We start from the raw sequence: 24,151 nt of genomic DNA on the forward strand, positions 1-24,151 counted from the left end.
CAGTTGAGCCGTGTGCAGTCTCTTGTGACATCAGGTGCGCGCGGGAGGACACGTGACCCGCGGAGCTCGAGCGGGGTTTGACAGCTCACGTGACTCCTGTCTCTTCTTCCTGCAGAACTGCAACACAGAGTAGCCGGGAGGCATATTTGGGATTTCAGCCGCAGTTCAGTAGCAGTGAGCGATTCCAGCGACCTGATTGGTTGTTGGGGACACACCCCCTTTGGAGATGTGCACGTGTGGCCGGGTAGTTAAACAAGCAGCAGCACGGCCGTAGGAGGGTCGGCAACTAAGCCCAAGCCTAAACCCTAACCCTAAGGTTGCTTGAATTGCTGAGTTTAGGCAGAACTGGGGAAGAAAAAGTTAATATGCCCTCCGCAGGATTACATCATGGTGAGCGGCTCTGCGGAGCCTCGGAGCTCCTACTGCCGAAGGAGAGAAGCTTCACTCTGCTGCACGTCTGGTGTATGTAGTCTGCTCATATGTGTGTATATTTGCTGTATACTATGTATGTGTTAATATGCTGTATACTATGTATAGTGTGTGTATATATGCTCTATACTATGTTTGTGTGTGTATATGGCTGTATACTACTGGTATGTATAGTGTGTATATATGCTGTATAGTATGTGTAGTGTGTGTATATGGCTGTATACTACTGGTATGTATAGTGTGTATATATGCTGTATAGTATGTATAGTGTGTGTATATATGCTGTACACTATGTATGTGTGTGTATATGGCTGTATACTATGTATGTGTGTGTATATGGCTGTATACTATGTATGTGTGTGTATATGGCTGTATACTACTGGTATGTATAGTGTGTATATATGCTGTATACTATGTTTGTGTGTGTATATGGCTGTATACTATGTATGTGTGTGTATATGGCTGTATACTACTGGTATGTATAGTGTGTATATATGCTGTATAGTATGTGTAGTGTGTATATATGCTGTATACTATGTATAGTGTGTATATATGGCTGTATACTACTGGTATGTATAGTGTGTATATATGGCTGTATACTATGTATGTGTGTATATTTGGCTGTATACTACAGTGTGTGTGTGTGTATATGGCTGTATACTATGTATGTGTGTGTATATGGCTATATACTACCGGTATGTATAGTGTGTATATATGGCTGTATACTACAGTGTGCAGTGTGTGTATATATGGTAGTATAATACACTGTGGGCATAGTGTGTATATTCTATATGTAGTACACTGTATATAGATATGCCTGTATACTATGTATAGTGTGTATATATGGCTGTATACTATGTATGTGTGTATATATGGCTGTATACTATGTATGTATGTATATATGGCTGTATACTATGTATAGTGTGTGTATATATGCTGTATACTATGTATGTGTGTGTATATGGCTGTATGCTATGTATAGTGTGTCTATATGGCTGTATACTACCGGTATGTATAGTGTGTATATATGGCTGTATACTACAGTGTGCAGTGTGTGTATATGGTAGTATAATACACTGTGGGCATAGTGTGTATATTCTATATGTAGTACACTGTATATAGATATGCCTGTATACTACACTGTATAGTTGGTATACATTGTATATGACTATGGTCCCCTGCACACGGGCGGAAATTCCACGGCGGGATTTCTCGCAGAATTTCCGCCCGTGCCCGCCTGCATAGGATTGCTTTGCAAAACGCAATCCTATGCAGACGGCCGTGATTTGTCCGTGTGAAATCACACGCGGTAAACAAATCATGACATGTTCTATTTCTGTGCGGGTCTCACAGAGGCCCACACAGAGATGTCACCCCTGGCACGCCGCCTCCGCTCTGCGCATGTGCCCGCTGGGTGGCAGCCTGCACATCACAGAGTGGAGAAGACGCGGAAGAAGGTGAGCCGCACTGCTCACTGCCGGGGCGCGGGTCGGATCCTGCTGCGAGAATTCTCCGACCCAGCCGTCTGCAGGCGGCCTAAATAATACACCGTGTGCATGCTGTGAATGCACATTATACCTTGTGTGCATACTGTCTGTATATGATGCTCTGGATGTTGTATAACGTTTGTATATGTGTGTTCTATATAAATATTCCCAGCGCTGCAGTGAACGGACTCCAACAGACATATAAATGTGCCGGACCTACTTCACAGGGTGCCTTACACCGAGTGCACCGCTCATCTAAAGAAGCGTTGTATAATCCCCTGGGCCCGCCCCTTCCGCATGGTCCGGACCGCTCGCTGGGGATTTTTATTTAGTTTCTGCTATTGTCTATCTCTCTCCGGTTTATACTTATATATTCGTATTTCCCTCCGATGCTCTCCATGATGTGATGTCGTAAGGACTGGCGACCAGCATATCTATCACCTCAACCACCCGATTATCTGGTTCTTCCTGCCGGCCTGGATCTTTGACCCAGCGGCGCTCCCCAGGGAAACCCGGTTACCGCAGGGTGAGATAAAAATATTATATTTATTAAATTGGTAAATATAAATCCCCCCCCCACATTCTGGGGCGCTGCCTTCTGATCTCTGTTCTGTATATATATATATATATGATAGAGTATATGTGTCCAACCCCATATTCCTGTGTAGAAGGCGTGTATGGCCGGTGGATGATGGTGCTGTATGTATGGTGTGAGCGCTATGCGCATACGGGTGTTGTGTGTATATATATATATATATATATATATATATATATATATATATATATATATATACTGGCTGATATACTCGGCTTCGCCCCAGTTAGTTTGGTACAGAGAACAGGAACCGAGGATTATAGTATGTTCCCCATTTTGCCTGGTTCTTCACGTTACCCAGGAAACACCGCGTGGAGGTGACCACGTGCTTCCTTGGCTAGAATTGTATAATCCAGTTGTGACCCCGTTACTTTTCCTACTTAGGATCTAAGGAACAGTTGCGCCAAATGTCATGTTTGTCCGCCATGGGGAGTAAGGCCGCTCTCACACAGCCCGCTTTTTACTGCGATGCTTAATCGCGGCACAACGCCTCCATTGATTTCAGTGATGTTCTGCCGACTAGCGCTCGGACGCAGCATGTCTAACGCTGTGATTTTCAAGCGCTGTCTGCTCTATTTTCGTGCATTTTAGCACTTTTTAACGCACCTCATCACCCATAGTGGGGCGCTTCAAAAAACGCTGACAAATAGTGGAATGCCTTAGAAAAGGCCGCGCGAAATCGCAGTAAAACGCCATGATGTGCTAATGCGTGCGTGAGAGCGGCCTTAGGGAATTAGTGATGAGTCAGGCCGGCTTCACACGGGCAAGATTCTCCCACGAGTCTTGTGCCTTGCGGGATGTGAATATGATCCCCATTCTTTTGAACGGGGTCATACGCATGAGCGATTGTTTACCCACATTGCACCACAAAGCGATACAGGAAAAGAATCGCGACACGTACCGTCTTTGGGCGCGCCTTCACATCGCAGCGGCCATTGTTGTCAGTGGGGCCGGCGGCAGCATCGCTCCATGTGCTAGATGCACGCGATGCAATGAGGCGTCTCACCAATGAGAACGATGGGAGAAACTCCATGATCAGCCGCGGCGGAGGATCGCTACTTCTCCGAAGTGATGCCAGATGTTTTTAATACAAAAGACGCCTCGCATCCGCGGTGAAATCGCACGTTGACGAGCGCAGTGTGAAGTCAGCCTCAGAGTCGGTCAGTGAGGGCTCACATTATATATAAAATGTGTGATAACTGTCGTTATCTGTATATACAGGGGCATATGGGATGTACAGAAGTGTATATATGATGCAAGTGATGGTTATATATTTTTTGCTCTGTATATATGTGTTTTAACCCCTTAATGACACGGCCCTTGTTTTTCCATTTTCGCTTTTTCCTCTCCCCTTTTAAAAAATCATAACTCCTTCATTTATTCATCGACGTCGCTCTATGAGGGCTTGTATTTTGCGGGCCGAGTTGTGTTTTTCAGTGGTACTATATAATGTACTATATAATGTACAGAAAAACTTCTCAGTGGAGTGAAATGGAAAAAAAACTAAATTCCGCCATCTTGGGTGTGTCTTGTTTTTACGGCGTACAGACTGCAACAAGAATGACCTGATAACTTTATTCTATGGGTCAGTACGAATACTTATAATACCAAAGTTATATAGGTTTTTTTTGGGCTGTACTCCTTTTTTTTGTTTTTCGAAGATATGTAATTTTTAAAAATTATTTCCTGCTGCCATCGTCTGACAACTATAACTTTTTCATTTTTTCGACATAGTTGTGTGACATCTCATTTTGTGCGGGACGCCCCGTTGTTTCCATTGCTACCATTCTGGCGTACATACGGCTTTTTGATCATTTTTTATTAAATTTTTTCTTGGATATAGGGGTGATCAAAAAAGCACAATTCTGGTGTTCTTTATTTTTATGTTCTGAGGTGAGCGAACCTACTCGTTTCGAGTAATTACTCAATCGAGCACCGCGATTTTCGAGTACTTCTGTACTCGGGTGAAAAGATTCGGGGGGCGGCGTGGCGGAGCGGGGGGTAGCAGCGGGGAACAGGGGGGATCCCTCTCTCTCTCCCTCTCCCCCCCACTCCCGCTGCACCCCCCCACTCACCCACGGCGCCCCCCGAATCTTTTCGCCCGAGTACGGAAGGTCTCGAAAATCGCGGTACTCAGGCAAAAAAGGGGCTTGGCCGAGTAGGCTCGCTCATCTCTAGTTCTGATGATGTTCACCATGCAGGGTAAATAATGCATTACTTTGATAGATCAGACTTTTACGGACGCTGCGATACTAAATATGTATTTTTGTATTACTATTTAGATCCCTTTATTATAAATATGGCAAAAGGGTTTTTTTTTAACTTTTATTAGCTTTTTTAATTTAATAATCAGTAAAAATGTAATTTTACCTTTTTCTTTAGTCCCCAGAGGGGACAACAACTTGTGATGCGTTGATCGCTCCTACAGTATGATCTAATGTATAGCATTACATCATACCGCGATCTGTGGTCCTGTGATGTTAAGCGGTTAACCCCTTATGGACATGGCCTATTTTGGGCTTAAGAACGCAACGATTTCTGAGGGATTTTCATTTACAGTTTTCAAGAGCCACAACTTTTAATTTTCCAGTCGACACAGTCGTATAAGGTCTTATGTTTTGCGTGGTCAACTATAGTTTTTATTAATTAATTCTGCCATTGTTTTTAATTTTTTTTTTTTTACAGCGACAATCTAAGGCCTCATGTCCACGGGGAAAATCAGGCCCGCCGCGGATTCTTCATGTAGAATCTTGCAGCGGGTCCCTCCTGCCCCGCGGACATGATGCCTAAAAATCAGAATAAACTCACCTGCTCCGGAGGATGCGGATCTTCCTTCCTTCACGGCCGGATCTTCATTCTCCGACCCGGCGGATGTGCTCGACACGCCAGCGGCGTGCCGCGCATATGCGCCGGGCACATCTGCCGGGCCAAAGAAAGAAGATCCGGCCGCGAAGAAGGGAAGAACCGCATCGTCCGGAGCAGGTGAGTTTAATTCTGGTACGGGTCTCCCGCGGATCCGGACGGCTTCGATAGGCCTCAATAGAAGCCTGCGGGAGCCGTCCCCGCGGGAGACCCGCACGAAAATGGAGCATGTCCATTTTTTTTCCCGCACACGGATCCGCGCCTGACGCGGGAAATGACATCCAAAGGTATTTAACTACCTTCGGGTGTGCAATGCATCCCTATGAGGCGCGGATCCGCGTGCAGGAGAAACGCTGCGGATTCTAAGCGCGTGGACATGAGGCCTAACAGTATAAATGACGCAATACATTTTTTCTGCGGTTCGATACGTTTACAACGATGCCAAAAACATAATTTTTTTAGGTTTTTCCACTTCATCACATTCAAAGTCACATAACGTTTTTGATTTTTTCATGGACAGAGCTTTGTCAGGGCTTGTTTTTTGCGTCACGAACTGTAGTTTTTATTTGTACCATTTCGGGGTACATATGGCTCTTTGGATTGCCTTTATTGCTCTTTTTAGGAGATATTTGCTGCGCAGGATAATTCGTGTGCTCATTACGGACACAATGATACCACATATGTGAGGTTTTTCTGAAATTAGTAATTTTTTTTCTTGCAAATAGCGGTAAACAAGTAAAAAACCAAGGTATTTTATTTTATTTCTTTACATTATTTCTTTAGTTTATTTACACTGTTTATTTCCCTGAGGGCTTATTCAGACGTCCGTATATTGTCCTGGTTTTTACACCCGCCCAATATACGGTGTCCCTTTCTGCAGGGGGAGGCGGGCCGGGAGCAGTGCACTGAGCTCCTGCCCCCTCTACGCCCCTCGCCACTGTTTACAATGGGAGGGGCAGGAGGGTGGGGATGGCAGAGATAAGTTCCACCTCATCCTGCCCCCTCCGATTGCATATAGTGGCGAGGGGCAGAGATGGGGCGGGAGCTCAGTGCACTGCTCCTGGACCAGCCCACCTCCTCCACCTGCAGAAAGGGACACCGTATATCGGACAGGCGTGAATAAGCCCTGAAGCGGACCTGCTCCATAGCAGCAGTGATTGCTATGGTAAGGCATTCCATGACTTCTGTACAGCAATACCTTATCGCTGGTTATAGCGCTCATAATCAATGGGTGAAGCACAACAGCGCCGCTAGACTTAACATAGGAGCTTTGACCCGGCTTGAGAGTCACTCAATGCATCAAACTCTAATTTCATGATTTTACGGCGGTGGTGAGGATGTCACAAATCTAATGACACCAAAATCATCCACCAAAGGTCACACAAAGGGGTCAAAGTGCGGTGCAAGAAAAGCCTGCAGGCGGTTTTATATAAGATTCGTTTCTCTTCCCCACATTCAGAAAATCCTAACCGTTTTATTTTTCCGATAACGCAGCTGTCTGAGGGCTTGTTGCTTCTTGTGGGGCGAATTGTAGTTTTTTATGGTTCTCTTTAATGCACCATATAATGTATTGTGAAGCTAAATAAATCCGCTGTGGGATGTCACTATGAACACTGAGGTCGCTGTGCGCAGTCACTATTACCGCTGGGGCGATAAATAAGTGGGTTTTGGGTTTCAGTTTGGGCACTCGGTCTCTAAGGGCTCATGTCCACGGGGAAAATATGATTTAGGATCCGCAGCGGATCTCCCGCATGCGGATCCGCATCCCATAGGGATGCATTGACCACCCGCGGGTACATAAATACCCGCGGATCGTCAATAAAAGTGATTTAAAAAAAAATGGAGCATGAAAAAATCTGGACCATGCTCCATTTTTATGCGGGTCTCCCGCGGGGACGGCTCCCGCGGGCTTCTATTGAAGCCTATGGAAGCCGTCCGGATCCGCGGGAGACCTAAAATAGGAATTTAAAGCATTTACTCACCCGCAGCGGGCCGCGAAGCTCTGCTCTTCCTCACGGCCGCATCTCCCTTGCTTCGGCTCGGCGGATGTGCCCGGCGCATGCGCGCGGCACGTCGACGACGTGCCGACGACGTGCCGCCGGCGTCAGGAATTCATCCGCCGGCCGAAAATGAAGATCCGGCCGTGAGGAACAGCTGACCTTCCCCGCCCGCGCCGGATAGGTAAATGCTTTTAAATTGCTATTTTCGGCGCTCATGTCCGCGGGGCAGGAGGGACCCGCTGCAGATTCTCCATTGAGAATCTGCAGCGGATCTGATTTTCCCCGTGGACATGAGGCCTAAAAGGTTCGTCATCACTGCTATAGGGTGTCTGGGGGACGCCAGGTCTGATTCTGCTGCGATATTTCACAGGTGGAAATGGACCCGGCCATGGGCATGAGGCTATACTGTGTAATGCAGTACCATAGTATTGCATTATGCTGTATGCTGACAGTCAGTCTCTTCATGGTAGCCTTGGGAATCTTCAGGAGGCCCAGGGTGTCATGACAACCAAACCGCACCTTGCAATCTCATCGCGAGGGGGCTGTTTTGGACCACTAAATGCCGATTTGGGCATTTAAATGCCGCTGTCAGATCGATTTAAAGGATTAACAGCTGCGATCAATGTGAACGCTGATGACGGCTGTTACAGGCGGGTGTCAGCTGTCAGAGACAGCCTCCCTGCCATGGATGGAGCGGATGAGGGGTAAAGTGGTTAGTCTTCTCCACTGCTCCAGGCTTCTTCGCTGGCTTTTGTTGACATGCTGCTGGGGTGACATGTTCATATACACACATGACTGCCGTGGCCAACCCCTGACCCCAGCCGTGTGCGGCGGCAGCGCTATCCCAGCACATGAGCCAAGGGAGGGCTATAGCATATTTCCATCTGCGTGGAATTTGTGTTTTTTATGAAATAGTGAAAGGAATGTAGCCGCGATCTGCTGTCAGCGCAGTTCTGTACGTTTCTGGTCTTGTCATCTTTTGCTAGGATATAAAGGTTTTGTGGACTGTATACATGTGAGCGCGGCGCATAGGTGCCCATGAGAAAATGTACACCACCTACCATAAGGCCTCATGTCCACGGGCGGGTCGGATTCCGTGGCAGTAGCCCGCAGTGGATTCCCACTCTGTCCGTGGACGAGGACACTGCTTACCCATCCGGGTCTTCTATTTTCTTCACTACGTAAGTGTGCGGCAGTGCCGGCTGGCGTGCCGCCGTACATGCGCAGTGGAGGATTTTTTTCAAGTCTCCTGCTTTCCCGCGGGATCCGCTGCCCGGCGGCACAGTTAGATACGCGTGGGCCGCGGGTCAGACTGCTTCCATTGACTGCAATGGAAGTCGTCCATGAGGGATCCGCACTGAAATGGAGCATGCTCCAACTTGTTTCTGGACCGAAAGGTCCGCAAATCAAATCCACATGCTTTATTTCATTGCGGACGGCCATGTTTCCCTTTGTGTATCTTTCGGTTGGGGACATTGGGCCTCAGTGTTTGCCCTTGAGCCTTATTGATGGTCATTACAAATGCTCTGGTCATCAGATGCGCTAGAGCTGACTTGTCTATATGCACTCCTCACTCAGTAAGTAACGGCCATGTTCCGTGATTGACTTGTCCTTGTGAGGCGAATTACAGGAAGAGCAAAAAATGGATGGGAAATACAATTGTCAAAATCATTTCTTACACAGCTATGGTAAAATAAAAGCTGTGCTGTGATTGGTTGGTATGTATTATACTACTGACGTAAAGTAAAAGCTGTGCTGTGATTGGTTGGTATGTATTATACTACTGACGTAAAGTAAAAGCTGTGCTGTGATTGGTTGGTATGTATTATACTACTGACGTAAAGTAAAAGCTGTGCTGTGATTGGTTGGTATATATTATACTACTGAGGTAAAATAAAAGCTGCGCTGTGGTTGGTTGCTATGGGAAACCCAGATTTTCTTTAAAATCTCAATCCATGTTAATGTGGCATTCATTCAAGTTTTAGGCTGGGTTCACACAGGGCGGATTTGCCGCAGCAGATCCGCCCACGGCCGCTAATCTCGGGATTAGCCAGCCATGTGGATGAGATTTCTCAGAAACCTTGTCCACACGGGACGGCTAATCCGCTGCATTAAATCCGGTTGAAACCGCGGCTGCGCTCTCCTCTATGGGAGCGCCGGCCGCAACGGAAAAGCATGCGGCCGAGCTGCTTCAAAGCCTCCGCAGCTTAAACCGCGGCGGTTCTCCCGGCGGAAATCTCGCGGTTTTTACTGCGGCCAAACCGCGAGATTTCCGACGGGAATCCGCCCTGTGTGAACCCACCCATAATCCAGGGCAACGCTGGTACCCCTGCTAGCCTAATAATCACATACGTGCAGCAACGACGTCTGCCCTCAGGTGTCTGCCCGTTTGTGGAGGCCTAGCTTATGATGTGCACTCCGCTCCACCGCACTTTATGGCGTTGTCTGGCCCTGACAAATGTATGTATGCACTTCTGTATGGCCATTACAAAGCACTTTGTAATATACTTTGTGCTTTGTAAATCAGCCATACAGAAGATATATACTTACCTACAGGAGTGCTCCCTATCTTCAGTCTTCTCCTCTTGTCGGGCCGTAAACGCACTTCTCTTTTTTTCGGGCATACGTAGTAGCACTCCTCGGGCCAGGGGTGCGCGCCTGTTTTTTTGCGCATGCGCAGCAGCGCCTGCCGGCTCAGGAACACGCGTCAGATTATTTGCGCATGCGCAGTCCGTACTAGAGACGATCCGGACAGGAGTGTCCACCGGTCATCAGCTGGAGGGTAAGTATTACTACTGGGAGCGGGGGCTGTCATAACTTCTCTCATGGGAGTGGGGGAGGGGGCTGCCATAACTTATTGCAGGGGAGGAGGGGAGTGGGTTGTATAACTGCCCCTGCCACCGACCAGCCCAGCGAGCCACCAACCCACCCACTATAATCCTGCCTGTGAAGGGAGGAGAGGAGGTGAGCTGTGACTATTGTGAATGGTGGTCCTGTGTTATCTATATATAGGTGCCACCTCTCAGTGTAATCCTGTCTGTGCAGGGAGAGGAGAGGTGAGCTGTGACTATTGTGAATGGTGGTCCTGTGTTATCTATATATAGGTGTCACCTCTCAGTATAATCCTGTCTGTGCAGGGAGGGGAGGAGGTGAGCTGTGACTATTGTGAATGGTGGCTGCTGTGTTATCTATATATAGGTGTCACCTCTCAGTGCAATCCTGTCTGTGCAGGGATGGGAGGAGGTGAGCTGTGACTATTGTTAATGGTGGGTCCTGTGTTCTCTACAAATAGGTGTCACCTCTCACTGTAATCCTGTATGTGCAGGGAGGAGAGGAGGTGAGCTGTGAGTATTGTGAATAGTGGTCCTGTGTTATCTATACAGACGTGTCTCATCTCAGTGTAATCCTGTTTGTGCAGGGAGGAGAGCCATGACTATTTTGAATGGTTGAGGTGCGGACAACTAGTTGCTGTGTGGGTTAGGGTGCTGACAACTTGTCGACGCGGGGGTTGGGGTGCTGACAACTTGTTGCCGCAGGAGTTGAGGTGCTGACAACTTGTCGCCGCGGGGGTTCAGGTGCTGACAACTTTTCGACACAGGAGTTGGGGTGGTGACAAATAGTGGACGCAGGAGTTGGGGGGTGACAACTAGTCCCTGCGCGGGTTAAAAGCTGACAACTAGTCGCCGCGGGAGTTAGGGTGCTGACAACTAGTCGCCGCGGGGGTTAGGGTGCTGACAACTAGTTGCCTCGGGGTTTGGGGTGCTGACAACTAGTCGCCACGGGGTTTTGGTGCTGACATCTTGTTGCCGCCGGGGTTGGGGTGCTGACAACTAGGCGCCGCGGGAGTTGGGGGTCTGACAACTTGTCGACGCGGGGGTTGGGGTGCTGACAACTAGTTGCCGCGGGGGTTGGGATGCTGACAACTAGTCGCTGTGGGGTTTGGGGTGCTGACAACTTATCGCCATGGGGGTTTGGGTGCTGACATCTTGTTGCCGCGGGGGTTGGGGTGCTGACAACTAGTCGCCGCGGGAGTTGGGGGTCTGACAACTTGTCGACGCGGGGGTTGGGGTGCTGACAACTAGTTGCCGTGGGGGTTGGGATGCTGACAACTAGTCGCTGTGGGGTTTGGGGTGCTGACAACTTATCGCCATGGGGGTTGGGGTGCTGACAAGTAGTTGCCTCGAGGGCTGGCGTGCTGACAACCAGTCGCCGCGGGAGTTGGGGTGCTGACAACCAGTCGCCGCAGGGGTTGGGGTGCTGATAACTTGTCGCCGCGGGGGTTGGGATGCAGACAACTAGTTGCCTCGAGGGTTGGGGTGCTGACAACTAGTCGCCGCAGGGGTTGGGGTGCTGACAACTTGTCGCCATGGGGTTTGGGTGCTGACATCTTGTCGCCGCGGGGGTTCAGGTGCTGACAACTAGTCGCCACGGGAGTTGGGGTGCTTACAACTTGTCGCCGCGGGGAAGAGGGGGGGGCTGTCAGTGTTACTTGTCATGTGGGGGGAAAGGGGGCTGTCAGTGTACTTGTCGCGCGGGAGGACTGTCTCCGTAACTTGTCGCACGGGAGGGGGGCTGTCACCATAACTTGTCGGGAGGAGGGAAGCTGTCGCTATAACTTGTCGCACTGGGAGAGGCGGAGGGGTGTTCTCACCATAACTTGTCGCAGGGGGGAAGGGGCTATTGCTATAACTTGTTGCACGGTGGGAGGGGGCTGTCACCATAACTTGTCACGGTCGGGGGGGAGGTGCCTGTCAAGCGGGTATCCTTGTTTCACAGTGGGGTGGCTGCAGGAGATTTCTCTCCCCCGCCCCTCTCCTTTCACTTTGCACAGCGGACGTTCAGTACTGAACGGCTGCTGTTTACACTGAACTCTCGTCGTTCAGGATTTTATCCTGTGAGTATAGACAGTCTCTCCTGACCCCGCCCCCTCTAAGTACCCTGTACAGCAGGAGAACATGCTGTCCTGTGGAGGGACTTAGAGGGGGCGGGGCCTGGGTGGGAAGAGACTTAGATTAGTTCACTAGAGGTGGGCGTGGCCAGGACGGGAGCTGAGCGAGGCCAGTCATTGGGAGCTCGCACACCGAGGGGGGAGAGCGCAGGGCATTGTGGAAAGTCAGCACAACGGTGCCATCTTTGAAAGCTGCTTTGAACATCAGATATCAGAGTAAGAAACTGACCTTCCAGCTGATCTGCCTGCCTGAGCCCTGTATGCGGTGTGTGGGAAAAATCACATCTGCATGCTTGTCATTGCTTTGCGGACATCCATGCATCCCTATGGACGGCTTGATTTGCGGTTCTCCAGCGCTGGTTCCACAAATCGAATCCGCCTGTGGACATTGGGCCTTACTTTAGCATGTATACTATTAGTATGGATATCCGGCAGCGGACGTGGTACTTGTGTGACAGAATATATGATGTGCTGCAGGGATATGGTGTATTATTGGGAAGCCCGTCCCGACGGCGACTGCAATCTATATACATATCTCCATGCTCAGGAGAATTCCTCAGTGGCCTTAGGGCTCATGTCCACAGGTGCCCTCGCAGCGTTTTACCAGTGTTTGTGATACCGCGTACGGGCAGCTAGTGTACTGCGCATATCTGCGTATCTCACGGCCGCGGTCATGCGCAGTGTGGCTGTCTTTTTTTTAATCCCCCGCTGTGTCGTATCTGCGTTGCGTATGAATCGCCGCCCGTACATAATGTATTGTGTATGGACAGGTTTGCATACGCTGCTTATACAAACGTATACGGCTCACTCTGCGTGGTACGCCGGAGAATAGAGCATGCTGCCATCTAGTTCTCGCTGGTATCTACATGCAGTGTCTATACGCTCATGTGCAAGGACTAATGAAGGTCCATTTACTCTCATTAGCTCCATTCAGCACGCATTACGTGGCCGTGCAACGCATGTGTAATAGGCGGTGAAAGACCACCCGAGGACACGAGCCCTTAGGAATAATAGTTATAATGTAAAGGCGTCCTCTGTTCCTAATCCACAAAGTACTCGGGGTGAACCAACATGGAGGTCCCTCTGCATGCCCCCTCCGCCATATTTCTGTAGCCACGGGGGGACTGTTCAGCAGCTTCCAGACTTTTGTTATATTCTTGGCGCATCTAATTACAATATTTCCCAGTAAGCAATATTCTAATGAAGCTTCTTGTACAGGATGGGCCACGGAATATTAGCCCGGCACCACACTCTCATCAAAGCTGTCTAAAAGCAAATCTTTGTTGCCATAGCAACCAATCACAGCGCAGCTTTCATCTTACCTCAGCAGTATAAAAAATGAAAGCTGCACTGTGATTGGTTGCTATGGACAACATTGATAGACTTTCTTATAGACAGTGTGGGCTGCCGTCCTTTTCCGTGGACCACCCTGTAGATGCTATGGTGATGATGAGTGAGTGTGAGGCATAGCGTGTAGTTACATCATACGTACACAGGGGGCGCACCGCTTCAGCCTAAGATTGAGCCAGAATTTTGCCTTATTCAGTTTAGTAAATCTCGCACTTATATTCGGAGAGATCGCTCAGCTGTTTGAGAACAACGGTCATATTGCTTTATTGTTACTGCATTGTAGATAGTAAATATAAGGTATATGTCTATGTTTAAGGACTCTCCGGTTACCGGACAACCCCTTTTCAGTAGGACGCCCTGTGTGAAAATAATATACAGAGATACACGCGTACGCCAGGACTCAGCACTGCAGCCTGCTGCAGACTCAGGGGGAGGGGCATAGGAAGTCACGTGACCTCTGTAGCCAATGATAAATGCAACATCATGTTCTTGAACTCCTGGCATCGCGGCTATCAGGGTCTGAGCGCCGATGCCAGGAGAATGGATGGTGACACTGCAGCTTCTCATTGGCTGCAGCGGTCACCTGATTTCCTGTGACATCATCTGTCAGTGGGATTATGGGCATCTGTAACAATTTACACTTTCAACTTTAACCTCTTAGTGACGGCCCCATTGCCTTTTTACGTCCTAGCTAAGTGGGCTTTAATCCTGGAGGACATAAAAACATGCATCCTCTTAGAATTAAAGCCCTATTGCCCTCCCCCCCCTCCCCGGCAATGTGATCCGGTGTATAGCGCCGATAGCAATTAAATGAATAAATAGTTAAAAAAAGATTAAGATTCAGCTGCCCTGATGGATCCGATCCATCAGGGCAGCTGAGATTACTCACCCGCCTTGTCCGTGGTGTCCCACGGGGAATTGGTTCTCTGGGACCCGTCACCGCTCTTCTGCATATGTGTGCCAGATGTATGACGTCACGCGCATGCGCAGAAGGCCAGGAGCCCCGGCAAATTTAAAGTCTCCTGGATGCCGACTCCTGAAGGTAGCCGGGAACCAGGAGATGTCACTGGAGACCGAGGTGACCGGTCCCCTGTGCACGTGATTGTCACTATCCAATGGAAAGCGGCGATTACGAAAAAGTTTTAAAAGGCTGGAAAGAAGTTTGTTCCATCTCCTCTCATGGATCGGATCCATAAGGAGAGGTGAAAATACTCACTCCGGGTCCTCCGCGATGTCCCAATCTTCTGGGACCTGAAGTATCCTTCTGCGCAGAGGGGCTCGTGCCCCGGGAAATTTTAAATCCCTCTGCTCCTGGGTACCATGTGCAGAGAGATGTCACCGGGGACGTGATCACTGTTATCCAATAGATAACAGTGATGATTTAGAGTAAAAAAAATGGCACCGATAAAAACTATAGTTCGCCATGCAAAAAACAAGCCCTTATATGGCCGCGGCGACAAAAAGTGGCTTTTGAAAAATGGATATAAAAATCTGCCAAAAATAGCTGCATCCTTAAGCCCAAAATAGGCCGTGTCCTTAAGGGGTTAATATAAGACAGGGTCTTCTTTTTAAGGAAGCACGGTATCTTAGTGTCTATTACGCACTGTAGAAGCCTATTGAAATCAATGTGCATGCGCAAATGCACACAAAATACACAGGAAACCTGCGTAATCGCTACGTATTTACCCACAAAATCAAGAAGATTTCGCACGTTTCTATTACATGCGGAAATACGCTGCATATTTATGTGAAGTAAAAGAATACCAATACGCCGCAAAGCACAAGGCAACAGCGTATTTACAGACCGAAATACGCAAGCGCCCATGTGAATGCGGAGAAATGGTTACTTGTGCTGGTCTTCATTTTCTTGTTACCTCTATAGCTCCAACATCTCTGCAGCAATGTACAGAGATTGTCGTCCCTAATATCTGTCATGGTCGCCGGTAACGCTCACAATGTAATGTTTCTATCGCAAACACACACTACACGCGCCTGCAGATGCGGGACAGTTTCATCAACGGCCATTTAACCTAGACATGTGTTTGGCGCTAGTAGTCCATAAGCGTGCACGGGGGGCCATAATATGCACATGTCAGTAAAAGTAGGTGGAAATGATTGGAATCCTGGCCAGTGTCCGTAGATGTTCTACAACTTGTAGGCAGGACATACAATAGTGCAGTCTGGTCAAGAACGTTGCTTATGCGTTTTTCTATCCTTCTGTTTGCAGATGGCTCAGAGGGATTCCTTTGTGAATCCGTGTTCAGTTATCAAGTCGCATCAGCGCTGAAGCAGGTGAAACATGGTAAGTAACGAGTGCAAATCATGACCATAATCCAGTCTACACCAGCAAACAGAAACTCATCCTACAGATTTCTCTTCTATCAAACTGTATTAAGTAATGCATGCCTGTTTTATGGCTGAGGGAAGTGAATTAAAGAGTTTGTAAACTATTGGTGACCTATCCTGAAGATAGATCATCAATAGTAGCTTGGTGGAAGTCCGTTACCAGGAACCCCACCGATCAGCTGTTTGTAGGGCCAATGCACTAAGTTTAAATCTGCAGGAAGCAGACAGCTTCCTTCTCAGTGCGGTGGCCAGCCCTGGCATTGCAGTCATTGAAATGAATGGAAAATTTGATGCAATACCGAGCCCTGCCACTGCAGTGATTATGGAGCTGTCTGCTTCCTGCAGAAATCAGCTCAGTGCACCAGCCCAGAAACAGGTGAGATGGGACGGGGAGCTGGTGAACTGAGATCCCGTTCCCTCCCTGACCCTCGCCATTGCTTGCAATGGAGGGGGCAGAACAGGATGGAACTTAGCTCCGCCCCTGACCCAACCCTCCATTGCAAACAGTAGCAAGAGGCAGAGAGGGGGCGGGAGTTCAATGCACTAGCTCCTCCCCTTGCAGAAAGGGGCAGCGTATATCAGCCGGGCGTGAAAACCTGACCGATATATGCCCGTCTAAATAAGCCCTAAAGGGAGAATGGTGGGGTTTGGGCATTTTTATTGTTGTTTTTTTTTAAATTTTTTAACTTTTTCATTTTTTTTACATTTTTGTCTTTTTTAGGGAACTTGCATAATCCTTTTTTTTATTTTTCTAATACTCTGGAATGCTGAGGCATAGTAGGGTATTAGACAGGCTATGAAGCTCAGAAAGAGTCTTAGCGCCATAGCCTAATTTAGCTGGCAGACCCGGAGGCTATATTCAAGCCTCCGGATGCAACTGAGACCCTTCAGAACCGCCTGATCACATTGCGAGGGTTCTGATGGTGACACGGCTTTCATTTGACAGCCGATCACCAGCTCTCCCTGCCATGAAGACCATCGGCCGGCTTCTGACGAGCCGATGGTCCACGTGGCAGGGAGAGCTGTCCAATGGTGACAGAGGGAGCCCTCTGCTTCTGTCAGCCCTTTACATGCTGCAGTCGCACAGACCACAACATGTTAAAGGGTTAAACAGCGGAGATCAGAGGTTTTCTCCGTTCTCAGCTGTCAGCACTTTACATGCTGCGGTCACAGAGATTGCGGTATGTAAAGGGTTAAACAGCGGAGATTGGAGGTTTTCTTTGTTCTCTGCTGTAAGAGCTGGTGCCCGGCTATCATCTGACAGTTGGTCACCAGCTCTCCCTGCACGCGGACCATCAGCCGGCGTCTGAAAAGCCGATGGTTTCCGTGGCCAGATGTAAACAGTGCAGGGAAGAATCGGGAAGTTGCCGGTAGATCGGTTATATCTTCCCGCTTCTTTTTTTAAAGTCCTGCACTGGTTCTTTGTGGGACTGTGCAGGCAGAGCACAATGCCACAGCTTATGGCATTGTGTTCTGCATGGTCCTATAGTGAAACATAGCCAGGAAATCTTCTGGGCTATGTCACTATGGGCAGCGCAGCTAGTCCTGGAAAATTTCCGGGCGTGCCACTGAAGAGGTTAATGCTATAACTTACAGATCTTGAGATATACAACTATAACAAGAGGAATGAGTTACTACAAATGACTGGTTACTTTTGTACTCCTATGACTTATGATTTAAGAAAACTATAAGACTAGACTGTGCTAATGTCATGAGGTGGTAAGGACTTCTGCAAAGGTTGGGCTACATTTGGAGCCTTCATCACTAATTCTGACTGGAAAAACAGCGTTGTATGCAGAGCTATTTTTCCAATCAAAACGAGAGACACTTCAGAAGGCACAAAATTTGGCAACAGAAATATCAACTTAGCTTTTTAAAGGCTTACATTAGCAGCACATTTGCAGTATGATATTTCCTTCCCCTTCCCCCTCCACCCCATGCCATGTTCATTTTCTGCACCAACATTTTGAAATATGCACCATATCTTGGGATATGCATCAGTCAGAGACGGTCCTCCAATCAGCATTGCCAAGACAGCTGGCGCAGCCCATCAAGGCGTTGACTGGTCTAGAACAGTGTTTCTCAACTGTAGTCCTCAGGGACCCCCCTATATGACCTGTCAGGGGTCTCTGAGGACTGGAGTTGAGAAAAGCTGGTCTAGAAGTCTTGATTTTCACAGCCAATTACACTGTAGAAAATCTCCAAGATTTTGTTGGCTTTCAAGGAAATGCACCATTTGAGTTGTACTTTGCTATCGTTGACTGCCTCTGCTTATGCTACACCGTAATTTACTGACCATAAGTCAAGTAAGGCACCCACTATTTGTATTTTTGATAAAGGCATTTTATGCAAAATTAAAAATGGGGTATTTTACATTTGGATGGACCTCCTTTTCTCAATCAAACTATCCACTTCCTCTGAATATCCAGCCATATTTGATCCTGATAGTATAATAAACCCTCCATCCACAGCCAAAAACTAGGCTGGATTCACATTTGCACTATTATTTCCATTGTTTGGCTCCATCATAGGAGCTAAACATTGGAAGTGCTGGACCCCATGCTTAACTGACATCAATGATGTCCATAGGACCCAGTTGACTAGCATGGTGTCCTCCGGGCTTCCGCCAGGCTGCTCGGGAATCTATGTCAGCTGTGTGCCGAAGACGCTTGCACAGATATGAACAGTCTAACCTGTGCCTACACTAATTGGGTAAAGAAGCATCCCTAAAGAACCTTCTAAGTCTTCTAACTGCTCAGACAGTCTGTCACCAGCTTGAGAGCACCATGTAAGTGTCAATGTACACTGTTATAAGACTATGTTCCTGTCAAAAGCAGTGATTTCTTATGATCCTTCTCAGTGATTACCCGACATCATGGAGCAACCTGGAGAGACTGGAGAGAATCCTGTTCTAATTGCAGTAACATTTGTTTAGGTCTAATCTTTTCAGATCAACAAGTATCCCGGATGGAGAAGTTGGCCGGATTAGTGGAAGAGTTGGAAGCAGATGACCCCTAGCCCACTTCCACCCCTGAGCCGGACCATACTAAACGATTAAACTGTTGTGTGCAAGCATGAGAAGGTACTACCAGGGCTCAACATCCTCTACCATGTCTTCAGTTGTTCTTCTAAAACCAGCATCTTATACTGCAGTCGTTGCCGCTCCATAGAATGAGTCTACAAATCGCTACACGTTGAAGTCTTCTACCATTTGTGACTATCCCGACCCATAAAGCCGTTTACCATTGTACCTTCACTGGGAATGAACAGGGACGATTGTTTTCAGATTTGTATACAGTGAAAACTTGTGTATAATGTTACATTTTTGCTAAATGTTTTTATTTTCTAAAATAAAGATGAGTATTGTAGTTACATTTTTATTAGTGTTTTAATTGTGAGGAAAGATGTAATGTTGTGCCAGCAAGAAAAAACTAAAGTGTAATTTAGAAATCCACTGTCCAGGGTGTAGAGGTATCTAATGACCTCTTACAGTGCGATGATCCCTATACTTCTTTAATTTGCTCATTTACATTTAACAAAAGTCTCTCTCAACATGCATACATGAGCCTATGGTGCCCATGACCCTGTCACCAGTTGTCCTTCTTCGAACCGCTTTTGGTAGGTACTAACCATTGCATCTTGGGAACCGCCCTCCCTGGTATTCTGGAGGGCTCTGTTCCAGTCGTCTAGTCATTACTACTTCGCCAAAGTTACTCAGTTTCCTACACTTGCCCATTTTACCTGCTTCCAACACATCAAGAGCTGACTCTTCACTTGATGCTTAAAGGGTTGTACCAAGATATAAAGTTATTCCCCTGCCTACAGGATAGGGGATAACATTATGATCCGACCACCGATTACAATAATGGGTGTTCCGATGAACCCCTCATGGCTGGATGTGAGGATGAGTGTGATGCGTGCTGCAGCTCCATTAACTTCAGTGACAGCGCTCAGCAATCTCTGGCGCTCATACTCGACAATTTCAGGCACTGTCATTGAAATAAACGTAGCTGTGGCATGCTCGTGTGTCCTTTGCTCCATTCACGTGGAGACCATTGGGACCCCCATTTTTGCGATTGGTCAGGGTCCAACCACTAGGACCCTAATCAATCATATATTGTGGATAGGGGAATAACTTTATATCCTGGTACAACACCTTTAACCCCTTCCCGCCATAGGACATAGGGTTATGTCATGGCAGGGTGGTACTTAAGGCAACATTACATAACCTTACGTCATGTGGATCTCGCGGGATCTAAAACAATCCTGCGCCATCTGGCAGCAGGAGCTGGCTTATACCGATAGCCTGCAACAGCTGGGGTGCATTGGGACAGTGATCCCCGCTGTTAACCCTTTACATGCTGCAATCTATGTAGATCGCTGCGTTTAAAGGGTACACAGAGGGATTGCGCTGCCTCTGGACATTACTGGACCCACGCAATGTAATTGCGAGGACCGTCAGGTTGTCGTGGCAACAGGACGCCAGATACAGGCATCCTGCTTTGCCATTGCCTATGTTCGCTAAAACCAGCGAAAAGCCATAGCAGTCCTGCAATGCCCTATCATAGCTGTTATGAATGAGGTCCCCTTCAGGGACATAAACAGTGTAAAAAACAAAAGACATGGTGTAAAAAAATACCGAAATACAGAAAGAAAGAAAACCCTTTCTTGCTCATTTTCCCCTATTTCTATAGAAAAAAAAAACCGCAAATGTGGTATCCTCGTGTCTTTAATGACCTGTTTGAGCACCAATTTGAGCACACTAATTATCCTGCACAGCAAAAAATGTTTAAAAAAAATGGAGGCAAAATGCTTATTTTATTTATTTTGGTCGCCTGCAGACGGCCGGATCAGATCCGGCAGCGGGAATTCTCGTCGCGGGACCCGACCCGAGCGCCTGCAGAGAGCAGCGCATACTCACCCATGCCCCGCGGCTCCGGATCTTTCATGTACCGGCAGCTGGCGCATGCGCAGACCGGAGCCAGCAGCGGGTGAGTGACGTTTCTGTGCGGGGCTCGCAGAAATAGAACATGCCGCGGTTTGTTTGCCACGCGAGATTTCACAAAGCCTAACTGCGGCCGTCTGCATAGGATTGCGTTTGTTAACGGAATCCTATGCAGGCTTCCAGCGGCAGAAATCCCGCCGCAGAATTTCCGCCTGTCTGCAGGCGGCCTTTACCTCCAAAAAAGCAAAATAAAAGCAATCAAAAAAGCCATATGTACCCCAAAATGGTATATAAAGCACTACAGCTTGTGACGCAAAAAAACAAGCCCTCACAGAGCTCCGTCCATGGAAAAATAAAAAAGTTATGCGACTTTGAATGCAATTATGCAAAAATAATCATCAATTCCAAAAAAGGGTTTTATTATGCAAAGTGGAAAACATTAAAAAATTATGTTTTCGGTATTGTTGTAATCGTACTGTTTCGCAAAAAATATATATTGTGTCATTTATGCTGTTTGATGAGAATTAAAAAAGAATGGCAGAATTGATGTTTTCTCTCCCTGCTCTCAAAAAACATTATAAAAGTTTTACAATATATTATATGCACCCAAAAAAGATACCAATAAAAACTACAGTTCGCCATGCAAAAAACAAGCCCTTATTTGGCCGTGTCGATGGAAAAATAAAAAAAAGTTATGTCTCTTGAAAAGCGGAAACGAAAATCCCCAGAAAATCGTTGCGTCTCTAAACCCCAAATAGGTCATGTCCTTAAGGGGTTAATATATCCCACCCCTTGACAGGTGAGATTATAACAAGAAAATGTTTTTCACTTCACACTTCACGTGTGACAGGTTTTAATTTTAACCCCTTAACGACCAGCCCATAGTGTTTTTACGTCCTGCCCAAGTGGGCTTTATTCTCTGAGGACGTAAAAACATGTGTCCTGCAGAGAATAAAGCCCCTCGGGCTCTGGACGTGACAGCTCCATGCTGTCGGTGTCCGCAGGTAGCCGACAGCATGGAGCTGTCATCCCAGGCTGCAGGGACCCCCCTCCCCCCCGGCAATGCGATCGGCATTAAAGTTTAAAAAAAAGTTTTTAAAAAGTTAAAGATTCAGCTGCCCTGATGGATCGGATCTGTCGGGGCAGCTGAAATTACTCACCCGAGTCCACCGCACTGCTCCCCGCTCTCCTGGTCCTCCGGGCCCTGAAGCCGGCCTTCTGCGCATGCGCGCCAGGCGGCATTACGTCAGCCGCATGCCCCGGCGGCCCGGGAAATTTAAAATCTCCTGGCTCCCGACTCCTGTAGGTCGCCGGGAGGCAGGAAATGTCAGCGGGGACCGCGGTGAATGGTCCCCGGTACCGCGATCGCCGTTATCCAATGGATAACGGCGATCGCGGAAAAGTGAAGTAAGATGTAAAAAAAAGAAAAGCTTCACCTCCCCTCATGGATCGGATCCATGAGGGAAGGTGAAAAAACTCACCCTGCTTTCTCCATGTCCTCCGGTCAGTCTTGGGACCCTCCGCTGGCTTCTGCGCATGCGCCGATGTGGCGCGCATGCGCTGAAGGCCGGTGAGCCCTTCCGTCAAATTCAAAATCTACCTGCACCCGGCTGTCACAGATAGCCGAGTGCAGGGAGATATGACTGGGGACCGCTGTATGCGGTTTCTAGTCATATGATCACCGTTATCAATCGTATAACGGTGATCATATAACGTTAAAAAGTTTTTTAAAAAAAGTTAAAAGTTTATAAAGTTAAAGTTTCATCTCCGCTTACGGATCGTATCTGTAAGGGGGGATGAAATTACGTACCCAAGATCCCCGGATTTGTTCCCTGGTGGGATGTTGATCCGCGGACCTTACCACAGCTTCGGCGCATACGCCCGTCAGCATGATGACGGATGCATGCGCAAAAGTGAAAGATTGCCCAAGAAATTTAAAATCTCCCTGCTCCTGGCTACCAAACGTAGCCAAGAGCCTGGAGATGTCACGGGGAGCTGCGGTATGCAGTTACTGATCACGTGATCGCCGTTATCCAATGCATAATGGCGATCACGTAAAAGTTCTTAAAAAAGTGGAAGTTTCATCTTCCCTCACCAATGCGATCGGTGAGAGGAGATGAAACATCTTCTCGGAGCCTTCCGCATTTGAATCCAGATGCGATTATCCTCCATGGATCCTGCCGGCTACTGGGTATGCACCCGCCGGCAAAATGCCGGACACATTCACAGGAGCCGGGGAGCCCAGGAAATTTTAAATCTCCTTGCGTTGGTCGCTGAGTGCTTGCAGCAGTGATCGGAGGCCTCGTTGAGCGGTCCCCGGTCATGTGATAAATTAGCGATATAACATTAGGCCGGTCACGCATGACTGGAGAGGAATTCTGGGTTCTGCATGCGCTTGATCAGCGGTAATCCACGGATCAATCACATGCATTGGATTACACAATTCCCCCCAATTAGCGGGTTGGAATTACGTAATCCACTCGCAGAAACAGAACACTGCATGCTATATTTTACGGCGGATATCCGTGACCTAGAGCCCATTGTGCTCTATGACTGCGGATATACTCGCAGCCCATGTGCAAATACATTGTGTACGGGCTGCGGGTACCCGGGTCATCTCTAAGCAACAGCACAGGAAATATAAACAAAAAACGGTGTACTGCGCATGACTGCCTATGTGAGTAGGCAGTTATGCGCAGTACATTACGCAGCCATACGCAGGGTCACGTCCGGGCTCACAGCTGGGATCCGCTGCGGGCCTCCGCAAGCGGATTCTGCATACGGCCGTGAGAGCCCGGCGTTATTCAGATCGCTACCTGTAATCCGTAATTTACAAGAAGCCCCGGGAACGCTCGACTACCTGCAGTTCCAGGAGCAGCTTGTTGAGCGCCTTCTGTGTGAGACCGCCGCACCACAGCAAGCTTACGAAGCTTCACAGAGCGCCACTTTTTACACCCCCATCCCTGCCGCTGAGGTCACGAAATACCCCCAAGCGAGAGAGAAGGGGGGATACCCGGTTTTCTTGCCCCATGTGCCCATCCCAACCAGCCACTGTAATTACCCCTGTCTTCGGACATAAAACGCAGTTTATATTATTACTTTTATCTAATATTTAGGGAATGCCAAAAAAATGGGGATGGCGGGGGGGGGGGGGGGATTATTTTTAGGATGTCAATTTTTTTTCCGTAT

General features: G+C 48.0%; 1 protein-coding gene across 3 annotated transcripts; it reads left to right on the forward strand.

Annotated features, from left to right (window-relative positions):
* Positions 1 to 27: 27 nt before the first annotated feature.
* On the forward strand, positions 28 to 19,391 carry LOC136626093 (anaphase-promoting complex subunit 16-like). Of its 3 annotated transcripts, none has more exons than XM_066600830.1 (4): positions 28 to 481; positions 2,333 to 2,442; positions 15,899 to 15,973; positions 18,953 to 19,391. In XM_066600830.1, coding segments are annotated over exons 1-4 (270 nt in total). In that variant the 5' UTR covers positions 28 to 479; the 3' UTR covers positions 19,036 to 19,391. The 3 variants fall into 3 exon arrangements, with proteins under 3 accessions (XP_066456927.1, XP_066456929.1, XP_066456930.1); XM_066600832.1 differs by having other exon boundaries at positions 32 to 481; positions 18,968 to 19,391; XM_066600833.1 differs by lacking the exon at positions 2,333 to 2,442 and having other exon boundaries at positions 32 to 462.
* The last annotated feature ends 4,760 nt before the right edge of the window (positions 19,392 to 24,151 follow it).

The sequence above is a fragment of the Eleutherodactylus coqui genome, chromosome 4 (assembly GCF_035609145.1).
Source record: "Eleutherodactylus coqui strain aEleCoq1 chromosome 4, aEleCoq1.hap1, whole genome shotgun sequence".
Lineage (NCBI taxonomy): Eukaryota > Metazoa > Chordata > Amphibia > Anura > Eleutherodactylidae > Eleutherodactylus > Eleutherodactylus coqui.